This window comes from Diceros bicornis, chromosome 29 (assembly GCF_020826845.1).
Source record: "Diceros bicornis minor isolate mBicDic1 chromosome 29, mDicBic1.mat.cur, whole genome shotgun sequence".
In the NCBI taxonomy this organism is placed as follows: Eukaryota; Metazoa; Chordata; class Mammalia; order Perissodactyla; family Rhinocerotidae; genus Diceros; species Diceros bicornis.
In genome coordinates this window covers 24,514,172-24,539,929 of record NC_080768.1, presented here as the reverse complement: position 1 = coordinate 24,539,929, position 25,758 = coordinate 24,514,172, and the positions used below count along the sequence as shown (strand labels likewise).

General features: G+C 35.1%; 1 protein-coding gene across 1 annotated transcript in view; it reads right to left on the bottom strand.

Moving 5' to 3' along the window:
• SGCZ (sarcoglycan zeta) overlaps positions 1-25,758 on the bottom strand; it is a 437,298-nt gene that overhangs the window by 37,741 nt on the left and 373,799 nt on the right. The window contains exon 4 of the mRNA XM_058525105.1: positions 13,609-13,731. Within this exon, the coding sequence (XP_058381088.1) occupies positions 13,609-13,731 (123 nt within the window). The remainder of the gene's footprint in view (positions 1-13,608; positions 13,732-25,758) is intronic.

The following is a 25,758-nucleotide window of genomic DNA, read 5'->3' as shown; positions in this document are numbered from 1 at the left end:
TGTACTTTGTCAATGGCAAAGGTTATACCAATATGTTATTAATTTCATTATTTTGATTAGTTGTGATGCTTTACTTTTTTATTCTAAAATTTAATATGTAATATATTTCCTACATTGTGTTTTACTTTTCCTTCTTGTGATCTCACATCTTTTTTCACTTGAGTACTTCTGGAAGACCTACTAAATTACTTTTATTACATTGGATTGAGTATCATTCAGTACTACATAAAATGTTCAACAGGATCTTATATATAGTCATGCATGTGTGAAAGAGATAAATGATAAACAATTAAATTAGAAAGCCTTTACAGTAAGTGCTACAAGAGGAAGCATGTCATTTCATTACTACATAATACTAAAGTAATGCTTTAATGTCTGTTATAACAATTTCTTACATTTATTGACCAGTTACTATGTGTCAGACATCGTGCTTTATATGGATCAGCTCACATTAATTCAATGAAAATCCAATGAGGTGTTATTATTTATTGTCCTCATATTTTATGGATGAAGAACTGGTAACTTTGAAACCTATTAACTAAATTGCTCATGATTACTCTTTTAGAAAGCAGTAGAGTTATAATGCCAGAGGCAATATTCTTAATACTACACCTTGAATCCCTCCAGTAATTACTGCCCAGTCTGTTCCTCTCCAAACCTCACTCCTTCCCAATCTGACCCTTCAAAACAGCTACATTGTCATGAAACTGAACATATTTGTATTCAGTGACGGGTTATCATTGCCCAGAACTTATTTTGTTGAATAAGTTCCTTATAGCTAGTTTGTAGTGGGCCAAAGTTAAAAAATTTTTCTTAGTGTTTTCCATCAAAATAGTAACTCAAAAATAGTTGCTAAATAGTCTTTGTTTGTCAAATCGGGGATAGAATCTACAATAATGAAAGAATATTGGGATATGATTTATTTATTTGGCTTACAACTTCATTTTATACATTTTCCTCTATTTTTTCCGTTACTTTTAAAACACTTTTGGTTAATGACATTTTTGTTATTTACAGAACGCCACTTTTCATCATGACCTCTGGAAGGCACAGCCATTCTTATCACTTTGAAATAATAATTAGTGCTCTTTCTTGTCTGAATTTTTATTTGTTTCATGAGCAATATAAATAACTATAGACATCTTATGTTGTGAGGAATGCTCATGACTTTTGAAAGTTTTCAATATGCCTATCCAATCAGAAAACACATATGATCTAAGTAGTGTTAAAAATTATTTACAAGAAAACAATATGCACAATCCCTAATCTTGCAACTGACTGGACAGAACCTCAACAGATGTGAGCCTCTTATTACTTTTTTTTCAAAACTTTTGTTTGAGAAAGATCTGTTTTCTCCATTGCACTATTCTTATTCAAATAGTACTGGAATTTCTAGCCATTGTAATAAGGCAAGAAAAAGAAATAAAAGGCATATAGATTAAAAAGGAAGAAATAAAACTGTCTGTATTTGCATATGACGTGATTATCTGCACAGAAAATCCCATAAATCTGCAAAAACTTTCTATAACTACTAAGTGAGGTCAGTAGTTACAAGATATAAGATCAATATATGAACGATCAAATTTTATATATTAACAATGAATGTATCGAAACAATTAAAAATCCTATACCAATTTCAATTACTTCAAAAAAATTAAAAAGTTAATAAAACATGTACAGGATACGTATGTTTAAAATGATGAGATGTTCATGAAAGTTCTCAAAGAAAACCTAAATAAATGAAGAGACATAAGATTTTCATGAACTGGAAGACTCAATATAGTAAAGATATCAATTCTCCTAAATTTTATGTGTAGGTTTAATGTAATTCCTATAAAAATCTAAGCAATTTTTTTTATACATAGAAATACATATTCTGAAATTCATACGTAAAGTCTCAGGCCCTAGAATAGCAAAAACAATTTTGAAAATAAATAATAAGTTCGGAGAATCTCTTTACTTAATATTAAGGCCTATTTTATAGCTACAGTAATGAAGAATTGTCAGAGGGACAGACACCTCAATCAATATAACAGAACAGAGAATTTAGATATAGACACAAATATACCTAACTGGTTTTTGATGAAGGTGCAAAAGCAGTTCAACGGAGGAAGGGAATGGATTGAAGCAGTTGAATTTTCATAGGCAAAAAAAAAGAACATTGACCTACAATTCACATCCTGTTCAAAAATTAATTCACAATGTATCATAGATTTAAATGTAAAATTTATAAACCTTTTAAGAAAAAAATTGGACAAAATTTTTGGTATGTAGGGTTAGGCAAAGCATTCTAAGATTTGATACACAGCATGATCCATAAAAGAAAAAGATTGATCATACCTCATCAAAATTAAAAATTTGTTCCATGAAAGACTCTGCTAAGGGGATGAAAAGATAAGCTACAAAGATGGAGAAAATATTTGCAAACCATATATCCAATAAAGGACTAGTATCTAGAATATATAAACAACTTTCAAAAAAATATAAACAATCCAATTAGAAAATGGGCAACAGATTATTTATAGACATTTTACGTAAGTGGATATATGGATGAAAAATAAACACATGAAAAGATGTTCAACAACATCAGGCATTAGAGAAATGCAAATTAAAAACATAATGAAATATCACTACACAGTTGTCACCCTGTCACTACACAGTTTTTAGATGAAAAAATAATGACAACACCAAAGTTAAAGAGGATTCAGAGAAACTGAATTACTCATACATTGCTGGAAATAATGTAAAAGGTTACAGCTGCTCTGTAAAACAGTATGGCAGTTTCTTATAAAACAAAACATACATCTGCCATATTCCTCAGTAGTTGTACTCTAGGACATTTATCTCAGATAAATGAACCTTATGTTCACACAAAAACCTGCACACAAATGTTCATAGTAGCTTTATTCGTAATAGCCAAAACCTAAACAATCCAGATGTTCCTTAATGGGTGAATGGCTAAATAAGCTACAGTATATTCATACTGTGGACTACTACTGAGTAATAAAAAGGAAGAAAAGATTAATATAATCAACAACTTAAATGAATCTCCAGGGAATTATGCTTAGTAAAAAAAAATTAGCTAAACAATCCCAGTAGGTCACTATTGAATGATTCTATGTATAACATTCTTAACATGAGAAAATTTTAGAAGTGGAGAACAGATAAGTGATTGCCAGCGGGTAAGGTGAGGGTGGGTGTGGTTTCAAAAGGGCAACAAGGAATCCTGTGGTGATGGAACTGTCTGTATCTTGACTGTGTCAGTGTCAGTATCCTGGTTGCGACATTATACTATAGTTTTGCAAGTGGGAAACTGGTTAAAAGTTGCATGCAGTCTCCCTGTATCATTTCTTTCAACTGCAGGTGAAGTTATAATTATTTCAAAATAAAAGTTTACGATTGGTATTCAACTGGTAATTTTTCTCCCAAAGTCAGAATTTTGGGGTTTCAACCTGAGCACTTATCTTGACACATAAGCTTATCCAAACTTCTTCCTGAGGACAGTTTTGACCTTGTCAAAAAGTGATCTCCAGCCTGCCTCTGTGCATGAGTGGGAGGGTTAAAGGAATTGGAGTTATTTAATCTGGCCAGAGAAATCAGGATTTTGACTCTATTTCAGTGATGAAATGATGATCCCACAGAGTAAGGTGACTCGAAGTTTGACACTATCACTGAGAAAGAGAACAAAAGGAGAAATGAAATGGACTCAAACTGCAGAATCCTCTCTCAATCAACAACACAGAAGCCCTGTGTTTCTTCACTCAACGGGGACAGCAATCTTCCATTGTTTGCAATCCAGCTACTACTATAAACCCTAAACCCTACTGAGGCAACTGATAGTCAAGAGGAACAGGCTGAGGGACCACATAGTCATTGTTGCAACTAGATTCTCTGAGATCAACCATTGTAGTGAAGCCACATCGTCGGAAAGCTACGAATTTACACTATGCAATTTTATTTCCCTATATAAAGATCTTCACAGAATTGAAATTTTTTGATTTTTTCAAGATTTAATGAAATAATTTACCATGTTGATAGACTGAATTTTGTCCCCTCAAAATTCCTATGTGGAAGCCCTGACCCGCATTGTGATGGCATTTGGAGATAAGGCCTTTGGGAGATAATTGGGTTTAGATGAGGTGTGAGGCTGGAGCCCTTGTGATGGGATTAGTGCCCTTACGAGAAGAGGAAGAGATAGCAGGGCTCTCTCTCTCCGCCATATGAGGACACAGTGAGAAGGCAGCTGTCTGCAAGCCGGGATAGATGCTCTTGCCAGAACCTGACCGTGCTGGCACCTTGATCTTGGACTTCCAGCCTCCAGAATGGTGAGAAAATAAATTTCTATTGTTTAAGCCACCCAGTCTATGATATTTTGTTATAACAGCCTAGCTGACTAAGATACATATGGAGAATATTTTTCTATATTCTGAAAAATATTATCTGTGGTTTATTAATTATGTTGTTCAAATTTATACTCTTATTGGAAACACTTTTGAGCCTAAAAATGTCATAAATAAAATTATATTTTATTTTTAAAATTATAAAAACTCTTGTATATCCTTTGACCAGGGGCCCCATTCAAGTTTTGCTGAATGTGATTGGCTTTAAAACATGTCCGCAACTTGTTTAACACTCCTTGCATAAAATGATGGAGGCTGTTTTAGAAAATTTGACAGTGTCCTCCTGCCTCTCTCTCTCTGAGGGCTTCTCTTCATATCCAGGCACCATGAAGTGAAGGAACTGAGGCACAAGGAGGGGCCACATGTAGGTGTTCTGGCAGGCAGCCCTGTCTAAGGTCTCTGATGATAACTACTATCAACTCCAGGCATGATACCAGCCTCCGGACTTAGTGGAGCCTCAGCTGTCACCAAGTGGAGTAGAGATCAGCTGTCCCCACTAAGCCCTGCCCAAATTGTAGGTTGTGAGCAAAATAAATACTATCATTGTTTTAAAGCTACTGAGTTTTTGGATAGTTACACAAAAATAGACAACTAGACCACCATTTGTCCCAGTAACGTACCTGGTAGACAAAGGATGCAATCTAGAATCACACGGTATACCCGGTTGGCAAATATCTCCAGTTTCCTTCAAGATTTCCTTCGTTTCCCTTGATTTCATGACGGTAATATTTTGTAGAATGTCTCTCAATTTGAGTTTGTGCTACATCTCCTCATGATCAAACTCAGGTTGTTCATTCTTGTTTGAAATCATATAGAAGTGACCTTTCTTCTTGTTATAGCCTATCTGATACTGCAAGATGTCTATTTGTCCCCTGACTTGTGGTGTTTGCTTTCTCCATCTGAGTAAGATGGTGACAGCCAGAGTTAACCATAGTAAAGTTTTTCCCCTTTTAAAATTAATGGTCTTTAAAAGTATGTTTTGAGGTTATCTAAAATTCAAGCCTCATCTCACCTTCTCTCACTAGTTTTACTATCCACTGAAATTTTTGTCTGAAATAATTATTACTCTGATGATTATCAAATGATACTTTTCTAATCCCATAATTGCTCCTACAATTTTAGCTGGCATTCCACTGGAAGGAAGAGATTTATCTTCTCCCTACTTATTTATTTATTTATACCAATATGCATTCATAGAATTCTTATTTTATTCAATTAGTCAAATTTACTATTATCATTATATATATTGATGATCAAAGTACCTATGGTAGCCTCTTCAAATCGGCTCCTGTGTCTTTTTGAACATGTTCCCATCCTTGACTGAGCATTTCCTTACGTTCTGGCACAAGAAAGGCACATCTCACTTAATTTTTTCCTGCTCTAGCTGTAGTATATAAGGCATTTAATTTTTTATTATAGAATCGTATTTTGAAGCTAGATCTGAGAAGCAGTGGTGCTCAATGCTACTATAGTTGCTTATCGCCAGCCATTCCTGTAGACAGTGCTAGGAAATGTGTATCTATACATGTAACAAACACATATTCACTCACACTTTCATCTATATTTATTTCTCTATCTACTTTTATGTGTTGAAGACCATGATTTCACACCAGTACTTCCAATCCAACACTACAGAGTTCATTCTAGTTTTACTCTTCTCCATATCTGTACCACCTTTTTCCATGAGTGAAAAATCTATCTCCTCTTTTCATCAATATATCTAATTATTTGTGCAATTTCCCACATATAGCTAAAGTGATGAACCTGATGGACCTCCACCCCTCTCTTATACCTTCCTCACTTGGGCCCTTGTTGGGCCCTTGTCCCTACCCATGGTTCCTTCCCAAGCTACACTGGCACCATCCTTGCATTACTCCCAAATGCCACTGGCCTGCCTTTGCACCTTCCACATACTGCCTCCTGCTTCCACTGGCCTGTCTTTGTCCTTGGTACCTGCCTTCCAGGAAGGAAGGAAGGAAAGAAAGAAGGAAAGAAGTGTATGTCCACCTGCCATCAGCCTCTTGGGTTGTCCTTCCACATCTAAAACTATAGGCCTTTGACCCATAAATGGAGATACTCAAGGCTATTTTCTACTCTTAATACAAGGCAACAGAATTGTTTGTTTCAGACTTGGTTTCACGCAGATTTTTGTCTCCATCCACCTCTCTGAAATATTGTCTCAATCTCCAAATTCACCTCAGTCATTAATCTTCTGGACTTGATGTTTGTATGCAATTTCCCTGGTATTTCAACATAAGAATTCCTCTATTGATTTTGACTTGACTCCTTTCATTTGGCTGTAGGCATTCTGAGTTGCCTAAAAGTAAAATTTTCCATTTTAACTTTAACTTTCTGGAACTCAATCCTTGACTTCAAGAATTCCAGGCTGCAAAGAGATGGAAAATTGAGTGAGTTGATTGATCTAACTAGAGTGTGTATGTTGGAAAGAAATCAGAAAAATGCCCTATTAAAGTTTTTAAGAATCTTGATACTGGACTTTGACTAAGATGACAATAGGGGGTGAAGATATGGTCTTGAATTCCTGAATGACATGAAAGCAATGACTTTTCGAAAATAGGTACATCAGATCAAATGCATAGGTGTCTTCTGCAATAGGTATAATGGGATAACAGACATTGCTGTGGACGGAAGAAGAGTGCAAATTTAAAGGCCATTTTGGGCTTTCTTGCTGTTTTTTTCTTCTTCTTCTTTTTTTTTTTGTGAGAAAGATCAGCCCTGAGATAACATCTGATGCTGATCCTCCTCTTTTTGCTGAGAAAGATTGGCCCTGAGCTAACATCCGTGCCCATCTTCCTCTACTTTATACGGGATGCTGCCACAGCATGGCTTGACAAGCGGTGCGTCGGTGTGCACCGGGATCCGAACCCGCGAACCCCGGGCCGCCGCAGCAGAGCGCGTGCACTTAACCGCTTGCGCCACCGGGCCCGTTACAGGCCATTTTGAATGCTGATATTGCCTAATGGATGATATAGTAACACTATGAATTTTTTCTTTCTTTCGCATTGAAGTTACATATTAGGATTCTATATCATGAAATCATTTCTTGTGGTAGAAATGGTTTATCTTCTCACTTAACCCATTCTTCCTATATTAATAAAACTCCCCACCCCAACTTTTAATAAAGAGCATAGCCACCAGTTAAAGCTAGCATTTCTCTGCCATCCTTGCCATTACACATGAGCACATAACTCAATTTTGGAATATATAAATGATGAGTGCTATTTCCAGGTTGTAATATTCGAAGAAAAGTCTTTTCCCTCTGCTTTCTCTTCTCACTTCCCCCACGCTGGAATGCAGAGATGATGGTATTTGACAGCTTCAAACTTATGGAGAAGAGCAACAACCCGGCCTAGAGCTTTGCAGATTTGTAAGTCCTAAAGAACCTATATCAAATATCTCTAAATTTCTAGTAAAGTGTACAATTTTCCATTCCTAATATTGAATACACAATTCCCATTTCATCTATTTCCAGCTTTCTTATTTTGTTTTCTTCCTTCATCCATTGTCCAATGTCTTTTATTTTGCTTTGCAAGTATTTATTTTAAAAATATCAGAAAAATAAGGAGAACAGTGATGGAATTTATATGGTGGAAATGGTATTTCCCAAATAGCAAATTTGTGCAGGATTGGTCCTAAGTGATTTTCATATATACCTTTTATCTTCACAAAAATCTTATGTGGTAAGTGTTTCTTACAATTCTCCTTTAAAGAAGAAAAAACAGGCTCAGAGAGATTCAGTAGTTTTACAGTATGGCAGGCAGAATAATTACCCTCCCAAAGGCATTAATGCTTTAAATCCTGGAGACTATAAATACGAAACATGACAAAAGGGATTTTACAGATGTAATTAGAGCTACTAATCAATTGACCTTAAAATAGAGAGATTATCCTGGATCATCCAGGTATCTGGATAACGTAATAAAGCAATGTAAACACAAGCTATTAAAAGCAGATAACATTTTTCCAGCTGCTGGCAGAAAAAGACATAAGAGAGATGCAAAAGAAGGGAAAATTGGAGAGATTTGAACTATGAAAGGGACTCAGGTCGGTGTTGCTGGAGGCAAGACACCTGAAAGGCATGGAAGGAATATGGTTAGACTCTGGAGCCAATACCAGCTCCTGGCTGACAGCCAGAAGGAAACAAAGAAACTGCCAGCAATTCTAGTAGATCATACTCTATAAGTAATGTATTTTTTAAACTTCCCCATGATATATAAGAAATCAGACTATTCATTTACACAACGGCAAGAAAAATTATATCTTGGAGACATTTTGTGGATCTGAGGCCCACAGCTATAAGAAAAAACGTAAATATCAGTGGAAAATTCTAAAACCAATACACAGAGAAGATGTTGATTCAAACCCCATTCCTCTTATTTTTTAAAGGACTTGTCCTCTTTTACAACATTCTTCACATTTCTGTTATACAATTACATTTTCAAGAAGTTTTGCTTTAACAAAAGTGGGAAACATTTGACTGAGAGCTCGGAAAAATGAAATAAATCATGGAGAGGACTGTCAATAAGGTGCTCAGAAGAAACAGCTTCATTTTTGAAGATAGCATAGTTCGTTATTTATATACTCAAAAGCTGCAATCAGTTTTCACCTGGAGATGGGGGGAGAAGGTAAGCGTATGTAGTATTAGTTTTTATTGTCTCTAAAAGCTTTATCCTCTGTAAGTTTCAAAAGCAACTAGAAAACTGAGTTCAGTGATTTACCCAAGTCTTGAAATGCCACACCAGAGAAAATTAAGTAATTGCACATCACTTTCCTCAGCACCTGATCTGATCACATTTCTTCAAGTGCTAGTCAGACCAAGCAGCTCCATCCTGTTGGCTGAGTGTTACCATATTCTTGGCATTTGGACAGCTGGGAGGAACAGTAGTCCTACCTAATAGAAATGTTGATTCCAAAGCTGACTCCATCACAGTGTGCCAATTTAACAGACAAGAACAAGGATGTAGAAGACTAACTAATGAAAACAAACCAGGAAATATTGATTTCAACGCAGAAGCATGGTGTTTAATTTACAAGACAGCTCCTCAGAAAATCCTTTCGTCTGTTGTCAAACAAGCATTGGAACTTGTCTATCTTTCCAATCATTTAATTAGAACAGAGACAACGGAGTGAAACTCTTGGCTTTCAAGAAAACAGTAGGGCACAGGGTGGAAGCAGGCTTGGGATTGTTGATTCTTTCAGATTGCCCGTTTTAATTTCTACTGCCTGAAAAAAAAAGAGACATCCTTTCTCCTCATCCATTTAGCTATTTTCCCCTTTTCTCTCAAAGGCAAAACAGAGAGTTCTAAGTCCAACTAATAGCTTTTAATTTATCGTGAAGGTATTCTATAGGGCTAAAGTCTCTCACTTTATAAAGTCAAATGAGTTATACTTGCACGTTGTTTTCTAACGTATTCCACTACTTGGAATACAAATGAAAGTACAAATTGCAGTTGATTGATTCTGCCTGAAAGCACTCAGTTTGAGTCTTACAAGTGTAAAGGTTTATATTTTTTATTTGTTTACCTGGTTTCAAAAGATAATTGCATTCAGTAATAACTTTAACCAATATTAGGGAACACAAAATGAAAATAAAGTTTTCAAGTATTTGTATGCGAGAGAAAGTGTAAAACTCATATATATTCAGTGACATAGAGAGGGCATGTTAAGCTCAAATAAGTATTTCAAATTAAGATTTAAGCAAAATAATACTGAGCAAGTAATAACAAGAGTAAAAAATTACAAATTTTAACCATATGATTGCCCATCGTGGTGATGGGTTAGTGAGGGACGGTGGTGTTCAGGTAACCATTTGCTGTTTTACTTCTATCTTCCTGCACCCTAGGAGTATTTAAATGTATCGGGTAAATTCCTGCTACTTTCTAAGTAGGGAAAATGCAAATATTCTGAGCTACACTAGATCTATGATATGAATAATTTTAGTCATAAATGATTTTGCCTCAGGGGTATAGACACACTCACTGTCCAGATAAATTCATCCACTTCTGTCACCCCGAAAGAGAAGTTGATATACAAAATGCCGTTGTAAGTAAAGTATAAATCTGGAAAGGATCCATTCTAATTCCTATGGGTATTGCTTAAACAGAAAATATTTGTGTCACAAATTTAAAATTCTAGAATAAACCTCACACAGATCTCTTGTCACATGTAACTTTGAAGTCTTGTCAGCACAGCTCCCTAATTTCTATGAAGCACCCTAGAGTCACTGTCTGTTTGTAGCGTTATTTGTCAAATGATTCAGGCACTGCTTTAAAGTATATGTGCGGCTCCTAATCAGTCCCAGGACCCTTAAATTGGATGCTATGCTATGCAAAATTTTCTCCTCCAAGCATGAGAAATTCTAAATTATATTTGCCTTTGATATCTTTATTTTTCTTTATTTTAGAAGTATCACAGGAAGAAATAAAGCTACTATAAAGTTAATATGCAATATTCTGGCGAAGGAGCAAGGACCTAGCAGGAATTTGCGTGTGTGTGTATGGGTGTATGTTTGTGTCTGTGGGTGTCTGTGGGTGTATAGGCTCTTCTGTGAAAAACAGTAATGTGACTGGACACTGGGGGGAATTCTAATCAAATTAAAATACTCCCTAACTTAGCATTTATTTATTAACAATGTGGAGCCTCTTGTGTATCCACGTCAGGTAAAATTCACCGTTGTTTGCTACATACACGCTCATAGTTCTTTGGTTTTTCTTTCATCCTATGTATTATGCTTCAACTCTTGACAAAAATCTGCCTGGATTCTGCAATTATGACCTCAAAATTATATTATTTTATTATTTCAGATCTTTTAGAAAATATGATATACACCTTTATTGTAAAATGGATTAATTGTTTGAAATCATTGGAAAATATAGATCAATCAAGAGTATTGTGAAGAATAAACACAAAGCTATGTGTATATGTTTGAGACAGAGAAAGAAATGGAAAAAAAGAGCTGGAGTGAGACATACATATTTATCCATCTGTACATACACACCATGCATATACCACAGACGCACATTCACACAAACACAGAGGGAGAGAGTGAGAGAAAGAGTGAATAAGTTAGCATAGATGACTGCTCAAAGGCAGTTAACTGAAAAGCAGAAAATCTTAGATTTTTCAGGGAGCACTTTCTCCCCCGACTTAATAGTCCGATTAATAGTTCAAGGATGGCAGCCAGGCTACCAAGAAAAAGAAGAAAATAAAGATGATTATCCACTGATCTCAATGAAACATTAAAAAAAAACAAACAGTTAATGGGTCTAATTTTGTTAAGACAGCACTTCACTACAACTGTTATGAGACAAGTCAAGGTAATAAAAAGATTAGAGAAAGTTAAAATTCCGTGAGATCATAAACGCTGTCAAAAGCTCTAGAACTTCCCTTACTTATGAGTGCTAAAAGTACATGATGGGAGTATCTGAATATGGATGAAATAAATTTTGGATAAGCATGTAATATCCTAAAATCTGTCTTAGGTTTTATGTTGATATCAAAGCTGAAAATCGGTAGGCACTGCCAAGGTTGAAAGATTGTTAAATATTGAAATCACATCTGCTCAATTCCCTTGAGTGCATTTCTACCCGGATTCCTCACTTGCCCACCAACCACCAACTCAAATGTTAGCGCCAAGGGCCCTCAAGTCAGTGTCCTTTCCGATTTGTCTGTGCTCCTTGCCAACCAAAACCCTCATGCTTTTTTTCCCCTGCCCCTCAACACAGGAAGGTCAATTTTTGCCCCACCTGTATGCCTTCTTTCCTGACTTTTCCAACGAGTCTTAAGAAAGAAAAAGAGATGAATCAAATGGGCAGTCGTGAGGACCACCCCACACACCAACCCAATGGTGCAGGCTCCAGCTTCTCAGCGGGATACTCTCAGGAGGGAAAGGAGGCTACAGAGGACAGCAGGGATGGTGATAGTGGGTTGTGACTCACCCCAGGGATGTCTAGTGAGGGTCCCTATTCAAGAATCTTTGTTGAATTTCATTGCCATTTAATAGTACACCTTTCTTGAAATCTACATAGGTTCTCATGTCTGGGACATTAGCAATATTAATATTATCTTTATTAATAAAAATAAAGAGTTAACCTTTACAATGCCTTCATTATGTGCCAAGGACATTCTAAACACATGCACACATAGGCACACACACACACGCTAGTGTAATTTGAGCACTAAAGTTATCATCATCATTCCAATCATTTAAATGAAGGAAAGTTGGAGGCACAGAGAGTTTGTTTAAAATATTGACGGGCAGAGGCAGGATTCAACCCAAACGGCCTGAAAGCAGAGCCTGTGTTCTTCAATTCCTGTGCTAATTGCTCTCACATCGCCCACAGGACTCAGTTTGACCTCAACAGATATGCTAGATATCTCCCGAGCTGTTCCCAAACTTAAGTGTTTGGGAAACACTAAGTCAAAAATAATTCATTTTTTTTTAATGTAGGCTTCCTTGGGTACTTATTTTAAAATATTTTATCAAAATAATATATATCATGATTGCAAATCAAGTAATTCAAAAGAGATTGTGCTTAAAATAGTCTTTATCCAATTCTTTCCCATTCCCAGTCCTGCTTTTAACTATTTTGTTTTTGTTTTTGCTTTTAAATTTCAGCTGGTGGTTGACTTTAATGGCCCCAATACTAAAATAATGACTTTAATAACTTTTAAATAATATGTGATTAGCAATATTTCTTGATTTATATTCTTTTGAGGTTAATTATGAGAACTAAAGAACAAGAATAGTAGTTTACTTATGTTATAACCTTCTCCCCTATTTTGTTCTAAAGTTGATATTTCCACTTCAGTTCTTCTTTTGCATATCTTTTACTTTTAAATAACCTCTCTAAATGTTATTTCTCTCTCACCTCTAGTTAGCCTTACTTAGTGCCTGCACTAAGTAAGGATGGTCTTCCACCATCCACAACCATTTTCCTCCATCTATCCCAGCTTGAGACACACAGCTTTACTTTTATATCACTAAGGCTAATATTACATTCTCTTCTGCAACCACAACCAGGGCCTTCTTGTTTGAAGACTATTCCAAAATCAAATGATGTGATAGCGTGATATGATGCGAGACTCAATTTTAGAAATGGAATCATACATCTTTTAAGTAGCTTCTTGTTCAGTTGCATGTTCTTTCAAGGAGTAAACAATGTTCCAAGACCTCAAACTACAGTACCTGTAACTTTCAGCTTTTCAGCCCCAATGGTAATCTCATCTTCATCTGCAGAAAACAGCACCCTGCCATCTTCACTCGCTCTCACTTCAAATCTTTTACACTGAGCTTCCACAGCATCAGCTCCTATGATCAGAGGAAAGGTTTAAAAATGAAACTGGTATACAGGAAACCATTAACATGTATTTTTTTAGAAAAAGAAGAGAAATACATATATTATTTAATCTCTGCAGTATGTTTTACACCTGGATTAAAATTTTTAATTGTTATCCTTTTCAGGAAGCTCTCTAATTTGGTAGAGTATTGCTGGGCTAGGCTGGTTGGGCATACACCTGATCTTTAAATGCCTGGCATAGTTCTAACAAGGTTTGTGGGTTTAGCCAGTTAAAAACTCTGCATATACACAAGGAGAGACAATGTCTGCTTTGTTCTTGGTTGCAGCCCAGAGACTTGGCATTATACCTGGCACATGCTGGATGCTCAATAAACACTTGGGGTCGGAAGGGCTCTCATGTTTTTCTCTCTGCAAGTAAACAACAGAGTCCACACTTGCCTCATCACAAGATACTTATAAAGCATTATTCAGTTACAAACCTTTAGTTACTCCATGTTTCATAGATTTTAATATTGAAATTTTTCCCCCTTTACTATCACTGAATGTGAATCTATTTTACAGTCAACCATGCAAATATATATATTTGGTTTTTAGTGCTCCCTAATGTATCTTCTAATCAATAATTTTCTTGATTTACCAAAATATACTGTTAAACAAATATAATTACATCATGGACTTGGAAATCTATTTTCAATCTATTGGACAATTTTGTACATTAATCTATTCACAAACTACAAAGCCAGTTCCCATATTTGGAAAACATAATTAATTTGAGAGTTAGGAGGGCTTCAGCAACAAGATTAAACTGGTCAGGGGGCAAAGAATCGTTATTTCCAGAACATCAATTTATTTCTTTTGGCATACAGATCTATGTCTTCCCCTCCTGTTAAGATTTGGAACATCTCTCCTGTTCTATGGACATCAGAAACTCTTGTCAGGTACAATCTAGCCCAGGCAGGGACCTAGGCATGCGACACTTGGTGCATACTTCTTTTCATTTATCTTTATATTTGCTACACACTGAATGTGTCTGTCCAAAATACGTATGTTGAAATCCTAACCCACAATGTGATGATATTGTGAGGTGGGCCTCTGGGAGGTAATTAAGTCATGAGGCTGGAGCCCTCATGAATGGGATTAGTGCCCTTACAAAAAGACACAAGTAAGCTTGCTTTCTCCCTCTGCGATCCACCAAGTGAGGACACGATGAAAAGCTGGCTGTCTGCAAACCAGAAAGCAGCCTCTCACCAGAGAGTAGCTCTGTTGGCACGTTGATCTTGGACTTGCCAGCCTCCAGAACTGTAAGAAATAAATTTCTGTTTTTTAAGCCATCCAGTCTATGGTATTTTGTTATAGCAGCCCAAACGGACTAAGAAAACTTACTGCCATTATTTGTTAAATATATGACCCTCCAGAATTCAAAACATGAGATCATCTTTGTATTCTAAAATATCTTCCAAATTTAAAATTGTGTCAGGTTTCTAGTGGGCACTTAGTAGAAGAATTTTAGGTGGGTTAATGAATCCTAGACTTAAGCTTTCTTTCTTTTTCCCACCTCAGCCCTACTCCCAATTCTGGCCCATTTATTAACTTACACCTTCCCACCATCATAGCTTCTCAGGAGCAATTAACAAGAGGAAAAAATTAATTCCAAACCCTGATAATGTGTGGGACAATTTCTCTGAAAACAAGATGTATATTTTTCTTATATTCTGAAACTGCATGCATGTTTTCAGGTCCACAGAGAAAATTAAAAAGCTTGAACTAGGACAATGCTAAATAAGATAAAACTGATGGTAACCTTGTGGGTGTCAAGTTCAAAACAGTGTGAATTATATTCTAAAATCTGTTATCTTTTTTTCTTTTTTTTAAGCAAAGAACTTTCCTTATGGAATTTAATGACAGAATTGGAGAAACTGTGGAAGACCTATTGTTCTCGGTCACAGTCATTGCATTTGCTCTTGCAAACATATTTCAGCAGCCTGTATTCAGTTGAGTGTGTTTTCTTCTAATCCTGGTTTGTCCTTCCTATATTGTGCTTTTAATCTCTGAACCATAGTAACCCAAATGGATGATGTTCAAAAAGCCAATGTGTGGATAAATGTAACTTCTGAGTTTTGAGACCTCTGTGTTTCAATCTATCTTCAAGGCAGTCAAGTATACATTAAATCTGAACTGCCTGAAAGATGTTATAGATATTATACTCTTAAAATCTTAACATGAACACTATGTTTCTTCCTTCAAATATACTTAATTATTGGGTGAATTGATCCACAAAATGTATCACTGACTTTAATGACATCGAAGTGCATTAGATTACTGTATATATGTATATATACATACATATATTATATACAAATACATACATACACCCTATATATACACACTCACTAGCAAGACTTTTCGTGGCATAATACTTAATGTCATTATATGGGAGATATTTTATTAACATAAAAATGCTATATTGTGAGTCACACAAACTATGAGAAATATAAGTAGAGTGCCTGGGTATGTCAACATGAGTTGAAATCGTAATTCATTAAATTTAAATAAGCAACAGCAAATAAGAAAATATTTATGCACCCAGAATAGAAGATATGCATCTAGGCCATAAATAAATGCATACAGAATCATCCAATTGAAAAATAGATATATAAATTAATACTGCAGACTACACTTTATTCAACATATTAGTATAATTACAGGAGGCAAAATTGCAAGCAATTAGCAATGCATTGATAGTAAATAAACATTTTATATCAGAAAATAATTTTGAATGTATTGGGCTTCTGTACATTACTTTTCTTTTCTGAAAATGGAAAAGAGTAAATATATGCAATTGGACATATATTGCATTGTTGTGAATATTTATATTTAAAGTTAATATATTAGGCTACATGAAAATGAATTTATTACATCCTAGTATGCTTTGTGTTGTCTTATTCTGTTTTTCATGTTCCTGGTATCACATGTTCTCTAGGCTGGGTCCACTCAGGCTCCAGTTCTTCAGAGGGGCAGTGATGTTCAGTTCAATTTTATCGCAACCAGAGATGTTTCCAGAGTTGCAGGAAAGCAATATACCCAAATGACTCTGGGTAAGGAACTCTGATTCCGGAGCAAATAGATCATGGGAGATGGTGTTATCCAAACAGTTCTATATTTTATTAGTCATATTAAACACCAACTTGCTAACTAAAGTAGCAAGACAAAATGCTTCCTTAGGAATACCTCTGAGGAAATTTATGTCAGCAACTTCAAAATAAAACAAAGAGCAGTCAGGGATAAAACAAGTGAAGAGAATTGGCAGGACGAAGAGAGAAAATTTGTAAGCAAAATAATAGGTTTCATAAAAGGACTGAAGAGTTTAATACATATCCAAATATTTTCCTTAGTTCTTTTAGTGTTCTGTACATATTCTTTAAAAGCAAATAAACAAAAACAACAGCAAAGCTAATATCTTGTTCCGCTCAGAGTTGGCTCTATTGCCTTTTTGGAACATTCACATCCTTTACAGTCATACTGAGTAGCCAAAGGCATGTTTGGATGACAAGTAGAAAGGCTCCAAGAATTTATCTACTGTCTTTGCATTTTCTACATTAAATCAGTCAAACACATGAATTGGAAAATTTTCTTCAATAAAATATCTAAAGGGCTCAAACAATATATTTCCATGGGGCCTCTTGGTACTTTAGTCCTGATTTAAAGAAAACAAGGCAAAGATTAAAATGAATATGTCTGATTATTTCCGGTATGTTTTCCTCAACATATCATGATGGATTCTTTCTTCCTATATAACTCTAATCTTATATGTCTGTCAATATTTTCAAGGTCTTGAAAAAGAGTATTATTAAAAGATTAGAAATTCTCAAGGGAAAAACAAAACCAAGATTCAATACAGGCAACTAAAGTCAGTGTTCTGAAGTTCCTGACTTAGAATTGTCATGGGCCCAAAAAGCAAAACCAAGCTTGAAACAAAACAAAATAAGCTTCTTTCATGAAATACAAATATACACAAGCACTGTAGTTTATTTTAGTTCACATTATTTGGGTCATTAAAAACTCACACGTGGAAGTCTACGCTGAGGGTCCTTGGGGAGAGGAAAAGAAGCATAAGAATGAGAAGTAGGTCTCTGAGGCCCAGGTTGGGAGGCTGGTCTCGGAACAAGAGCTGTTGAGCCTTCAGCATTTGCAATCCTCATAGGATCCTGCCCGAGATCTATCTTTGTTTCTTTTTCCTCCACAGGAACTGTCTTCTTTTTTTGGAATTGGAGGAGTAGCCATTCTTCCTCCAGCAAATAAGGTAGCTGTATGAACTCTGAGGTTACATTCACCGTTGTATCCTGAGGCTCCCTACCATGCCCAGTGTCTTGTCCACAGTAATTCCTTAATAAAAGTTTGTTTTTAAACTGAAATGAATTCTACTAGTCTCCATCTCTTGTACTTTTGTGCCTGCTTATCACTCCCTCGCCCATCTAGACCATCCTTTCTATCACATACTGTTGCTTTCCATCTTCCTTTTTAAATAAGCTACGAAAAACTTACACGTATAAAAATTGTATAAATAATATTACCCACCACCCAGCTGAAGAAATAGCTATTATCACCAACCTAGGTGAAACCTCAGTGTAGTCTTTCCTTAATAATATCTCCCTTCATCCTGGGAGAGGTCAACATTATCCTCAACATTATCCTCAAATGAGTTTTTATCACTCTCATTTCATAACTTTACCATTTTTGTATTTATCCTTAAAACATTTTTCTTAGTTTTATATGTTTTGTCTTTTATATATATACACACACACATGCATATATATACACACATACACACACATCTTTATATTGCTTGTATTTTTCAATGACTAGAATTTTTTCACACAGTATTAGATTTATGAGATTCATTTATCTCCATACATGTAGCTCTGGTTTATTCATCTTCACTGCTATATTCTGTCATATGGATATACCACAAGTTAGTGACCCATTTTCCACTGATAATCTTTTAAGTTGTTTCTAGAATATTGGAATCAGTAACAATGATGCTTTAAATGCTTTTGTGCAAGTCTCCTTCTACACTCAGACAAGAGCCTTCTAGAGCTTAAACTTAGGTGGGGGATAGTTGTATAGTACAGAATGTACTTTAAATTTACTAGATAATAAGAAGTTGCTTTCCAAACCGGTTGTATTGATTTACATTCCTGCCAAGAGAATATGAGTTCCTGTAGCTCTGCATCACTGCAAATGCTCAGTTTTATCAGACTGTAATTTTTGCCACTCTAAGTGTATAAAAGGTATGCCACTATGGTTTCAACTTTATAATTCCCTGATTACTGTTGCAGTAAACATCTTTATGCCACTGCTCTTCAGTCTCCTTTACTGACAATATGCTCCCCAGTCAGTCCATGGGGGCATGTGGGGCTGACTCTCTAGAACTGGTCCAGTTCTCATAGGGGTATTATTCTCTATGACCAAAGCAACTAATTCATGCATAAGCACGTGACTCACACACTTTTCTGATTTTTGCTCTGAGTTTTGAAAAAGAGGCACATTCTTCTTTTCAGATCATAGACACTGAGCATAATGTAAATTTAAAGCTTTTAAGGCTACAAGGCTAGCTACACTCCCACATAGAAAAAGAATTCAGCCAATCAATGAAAAGGAGAGAAAGGACAGAAAGAGAAAGAGAAAGACAGAGAGATACTCCTAAATAATTGCCTAAACAACTGGATTCAGTCAGAGACAAACGAATCTAGCCCTGGACTTTCCAATTATATGAATCAATAAATTACTCAACCACCACATCCATGTTAAATAGGTCATAAATTTGGAATTGGGTTTCTTTTAGTTGCATTTTTTTACGTTTTCTCTCTTTTCAAGTTTCTATGCATTTTCTCTCTCTCTCTCTTCCTCTTTCCCTTTCTGTTATGCCCATTTATTAAATAGGAGTTCTAGAAATCTTCCACCTAAAGCAATCACTGCATCTCCCATAAAAAAAAAATTCTTCAGTGTAAACACTGAAGTAAAGGAAAAATAAACTCTAGGATTTCCTGAAATGATGCTGTGGGGAGGGGCAGTATTATATCCTGAGGCAAATTCTTTTTTTGGGCAAACTAAATTTCTATTTAGACAATTTCAAACCTGGTCTTAATGGTATAAATATAATCTTTTACACTTGTATTCTTAGGCCTTTTTGGTGATTTTCAAAAATAGTAATAATAATAATACTTATATGACTACCTAGCCAACCATTTCATAAACTTCCGTGGTATTTTTTCCTGGTCCTGGCTTCCATGAATTTCGAGAGGCTCAAGTAAAATCTGTTTCTTTATCCCACTTTTATTGACCATGTTGTCTAAGAGAAATGAAAGCAGACATCCTTGACCTATTACTTGTTTAAGGAGCCCAACTGAACAACATATGTGCAAAATATTATGTCTTACATAGTATACAAACATAAAATTACAGCATTTCAAAATTGTGGATGGCACAAAGTTGGGGATGAGATATAATTCTCCCCAAATTTTTTACACCTCATGGTCATTCATGCTCTCTCAATTCATAAAGGAAAAATAGAAACAAAAAAACTGGCATGTCACATGCAGTGAATAAATACTATCTGATAGAATTATTATGTAAGAGTAGAATCAATGAATATTTAAGGAATAAGAGGAGATTGCTTATAATTGCATTTTCAGTAAGTGCTTTTGTAAGAGAGAGAGAAGAAAAAAAATTACTAGTGTCTTTTTGTAATCTCTCATTCCCTAACTTGTTCTCAGCAGACATTGATAATGTCCAAAATGATGCTCTAGAATTTATGGAAGGTGTGGGGGTGGAACATAGAAGTTTAAAACCCATTCCTGATAATATCTAACTAAAATTTTTCCCATTTCAACGTATTACTTTTTATTTCTAATGTATGTTTCATAAGGAAGAAAAACTAGCAACTCCTCAGAATTTTTCCTGCTTTCTTATTCACCATCTTGCCCTGGTCTTCTGCTACATTTTGGCACATCCACCAGGGTAGTTTTGTATAAGTTCTTTGTACTTTTTTTTTTCTTTTCTAACATGCATTTTCTTTTAAATAACAACATCTTAAAGATATGTATCCGTGTTACATATCAAACACAAGCACAAAAAATGAGTTGGTGAAAACAGTTTTCTAACATATTTTTATGCAATTTCCTCTAAGTTATATATAATACAATTTGTTTAGTTGTGGCAGTACAAATTTCAGATGTATTCAACTAATAATACAACCTCATGGACGCCAATTAACTATAAGTTCCCTGACAAATTTCAAACTTATTTTTACGCCATTTTCAAAAACATTCTACTTTGACAATTAATTCTTCACCTCTATATCATACTGAAAGTCATCTTAACGGTACATGTATTTACTTTCTAATGTAAGAGAACTTATACAGAAGCCATTCTAGAGAACTGTATTCCTGAAAATATCAAAAAGTTACTACCTTTTCTACAAGGTAACACCTAATATATTTATTTACACTACCTTTTATACTTTTTAATAAGAATATTGAGGTGTGTTTATTGACATTTAGGTTTTACATAAAATGTGTTTCATATTTCCTCTTAATAATGGTCAACCATATTGCCTTGTTTCTGAATTTCTTTTAGTAGGAACCTGTTTTTAATGTTATAAATCAATGAATTAAACACTAAATAAAAATAAATCTTAAGATAAACAATTGAAGAAATCCTATTATAAAATACAGTTTTTATTATAATCTGATCATAATAAATTGTGATATTGTTAGGTAACTCTGTGTTATTATTGATTTGCTATAGCTCATGCATATTTTTATGATTACATGGAATTCCTAGAATTGTTTGCTTCGAAAAACATTATTTCTGATTCCTAAAGAAGCATTAAACAGACTTTGGTTTCTGGAAAATGACCAGAAGGGGTAATTGAATTAAAGTTCTTATATCAGAAAGGGTGATTTAGTTTATGATGCAGTAAAACAATCCTCCAAATTTGAGTGATTTAGCACAGCAAAGTTTTGCTTCCTGCTCATGATAATTTCCAGCATGAGTCATCAGGGTGCTTTGATCACAGTAATCACTCAGGGACCCAAATGATGAAGTCTCCGTCTCAACACATGCTTTCAAGGTTGTGGTAAAAAGGGAAAGAGATATGGCAAACTGGGCCACTGTCTCTTAACTTTCATTTGGAAGTAATATATCACTTTTTATTTTGTTGGCCAATGAAAATTATATCACCGAGTCTGCTTCTAAATCGGAAGGTACAAACCTAATCCTAGGTTAAAAGAAAAGAATTATTGGTAAACAGCCCATTGACAACATACTCTGGAAGGTCATGATGGAAAAACTGGGTATTGGACTTACTCTCCCACATAAACAATCAAAATTGGGCAAAAATGTAGAGCAATTGTTTTCCAGATATTTGACAAGAGGCAGAACAGGGTGGTGATCCCTGAGAAAAGGAAACACACTTTCCTTTGAAAATGTGCCTCCTCAGTCACTTCAAGTTTACTCCTGGGGACCACTTGCAAATCAAAGCACAGGGAATAGAGCTCAGTGGTGTTGGTGGGTGGAGGAAAGACAGATCAGATTTCAGGAATGCTAAGGTGGGCAGAAGTTGAGGGGCAGTGTAAATGGAGAAAGGGAGCTGATCTTAGAAGGAGACCCAGAAATCTGCATAGGGATACTCTTAAGTTTTATCCAAATACTGTGCTGTACATACACAGGGTAATACTGCTTGATGATTATTAGAGAAGACTCACTAGGGGATGCATCAGTTGAACAAAGATTACAAAAATTGTAGAACTCTAGGAGATGTTCAACTTCCAACCAATAAGAGTGTCGATACTTCTCCAGACAACCTGCACACTGAGAAGACCCGAAAGTAAAGCTACTGTGTCCTTGGAGTAAGGGCTACTCTAGGTCCATTCTAACAAGTCTAAAATCCATCATCAACAGGATCAAGCTGATATGTCAATAAATTAACTGCCGGTCTCCATACCATCAATAACATTCTTTCACAGAAGACAACTAAATCCAGCCTCTCAAAAAATTACCAGACATGCAAATAATGAGGAAAATATGGTCCTAACCAAAAGAAAAATCAGTCAATAAAAATAGGCCCAAATTTGCCTCAAATGCTGGAATTAGCAAACAAAGATATGAATTTATTATAAAAATGTTTAGGGAGGTAAAAAAAAAAAGGACATAATTAATAAACAGAAGAGGAATCTCAGCAGAGAAATAAGAATTTAAAAAGAAGAAAGAAATATAAAAGAAAGAAAGAAGATAAATGAAATGTCTAGAACTAAAAAATCCAATATCTGAAGTGCCAAATTCACTGAATAAATTTAATCAGCATATTATAACCCAGAGAAGAAAGGATCAGTGAACTTGAAAAGATGTGTACAGCAGCTATCCAAAGCAAAACATGGAGCAAATGAAGACCTGGGGGAACAAAAGAACACAGCCTCAGTGACACGTAAAACAATAAAAAGGAGCTTAGCTAAAAATGCAATAGAGAAGATAAACTAGAATACTAAAAAGTATTCAGTTGATGAAACAGGGGAAAGATTGGAGGATAAAAGGAAAGAAGGATAAAGGAGATAAACAGAAAAGAGACAGCAAGATGGTATACTTAAATGGAAACATAACAGTTACATTTTAAATATAAATGGACAAACAATAAACATATAATAAAAATTTTAAAAATAAGATGAAAGTTTGCAGTTCTTACAAGAGATACACTTTAAATGTAAAAACTGAGATATGCTAAAAATATATGGAAAAATTGTAATGATAAGAAACTGGAATGGTCATGTTAATAATAGCAAAGTAACCTCAAGGCAAGGAGCATTACTGAAGACAAAGAAAGTTACTTCGTAATGATAAGAATACTGAATAATAGAGTTTCAAAAAACATAAACAAAAAAACAGAAAAAAAAGAAATACGTAAGTCCAATGTAACATAATTTTGATAAATCAATTCAAAAAACTTTAAGAAAGGGTAAATGACCTAGAATAGTCAAAACAATATTTAAGACAGAACAAATTTGAAGGAGTTTATACTACTTTTTTTCTAGAGATACTGTAAAGCTACATTGATCAAGGAAAAGGAACATTGGCTAAGAACAGGCGATATACCTGATTATCAGAATAGCAAGCCCAGAAATGGACACATACGTATAGGATCAACTGATATTTTTACAAGGATGTCAAACCATTTTATGGAGAAAGGAAAACCTTTTCAACAAATGTTGCTGAAAAACTTGAGCATCCATGTTCTTCTAATATATATTAACTGAGGGTTCCTAACAGAGAGGCGAGCACAAATGAAACAAGGAAATTTACGACGAAATGATGGAAGACACAAATACAAGAAGCTCAATATATGCCAAGCCCACTCCCAAGACATAAAATCATCGCTAATTGCATCGTAGTGAATACGCCCAACACCAAAATCAACAAGGAACAACACTCAGAGAATAAAGTTCAATTACCCTCCAAGAACAGTATTTAATCTGATGCTGATCTCTAAATACAAATCTGAAAGAGAACAATGGGATATTTATTCATTTGTCAGGACTGCCCTAATAAAGTACCACACACTGGGTGGCTTAAAAAACAGAAACGTATTGTCTCACAGTTCTAGAGACCAGAAGTCCAAAATCAAGGTGTCAGTAGAGTTGCTTCCCTCTGAGGGCTGTAAGAGAAGGATCTGGTCCAGGCCTCTCTCCTTGGGTTGTATATGGCTATCTTCTCCCTATGTTTCTTCACATCACCTTCCTTCTGTAAATATCTCTGAGTTTAAATTTCTCCCTTTTAATAAGATAGCCCACCATAATGATCTTATTTTAAAATTACCTTTATCTCCCAATAAGACCCTATCTTCAAATAAGGCCACAGTCTAAGGTACTGGGGGCGAGGACTTGATATATGAATTTTGTGTGTGTGTGTGTGTGTGTGTGTGTGTGTGTGTGTGTGTGTGTGGAGGGGACATAATAAACCATAAAATATACCTTCAATGTTATGGGGAAAAAAAATGCCAACCTAGGATTTTAAGTCCAGATTCTAAGAAAGTTGAAATTAGAAAATGTTCCAAACTGAACAATAATTGCAATATTATTATAAAAACTTATGAAATGCTACTAAATCAGTACTTACAGGGAAATGTATAGCCTCAAATGACTATATGAGAAGAGAAGAAAGGCTAAAAATTAATGGCCAAACATCTATGCTGAGAAGTTACAAAATGACAACAATAAAACAACCAAAACATAAATCCTCAAAACGTAGATGGAAGAAAATAATGAAGAGCAGATACCAATAAAATAAAATACAGGGGCCAGCCTGGTGGCATGTGGTTAAGTTCGCACACTCTGCTTCAGTGGCCCGGGGTTTGCAGGTTCAGATCCTGGGCACGGACATACACATTGCTCATTAAGCCATGCTATGGCAGCCTCCTACATACAAAATAGAGGAGGATGGGCACAGATGTTAGCTCAGGGCCAGTCTTCCTCAAGCAAAAAGAGGAAGATTGGTAACAGATGTTTGCTCAGGGCCAATCATCCTCACCAAAAGAAAAAAAATAATAATAAAATAAAATACAAACCTATAAGATATTAGATAAAGGAGGCTAAAAGTATATTTATTATAACAACTAAAATTGATTAATTTATGATGAAATTGATTAATAAACTATTTAAAAAGTAACAATATATATCAGCAATGAAAAAAAGGGCACTACTACAGATATTACAGATGTTCACATGGGTATGAATATTTTATAGCAAGTTTATATTAATAAATTTGAAAATTTGGGTGACTTAAAAAAATGCCTGCAAAATATTACTTAACAAATTGACTTAAGAAGAAATGGAAAACTGGAACACTCATTATATTATGTTATATTATACTACAGAAATTACAAAGATAATTTAAAATCTGCACACACACACACACACGTACACACACACAAATTCTGGTCCTTACTATTCAGGAAAGAAATAATTTGGATATTACAACTCTTAGTGAGA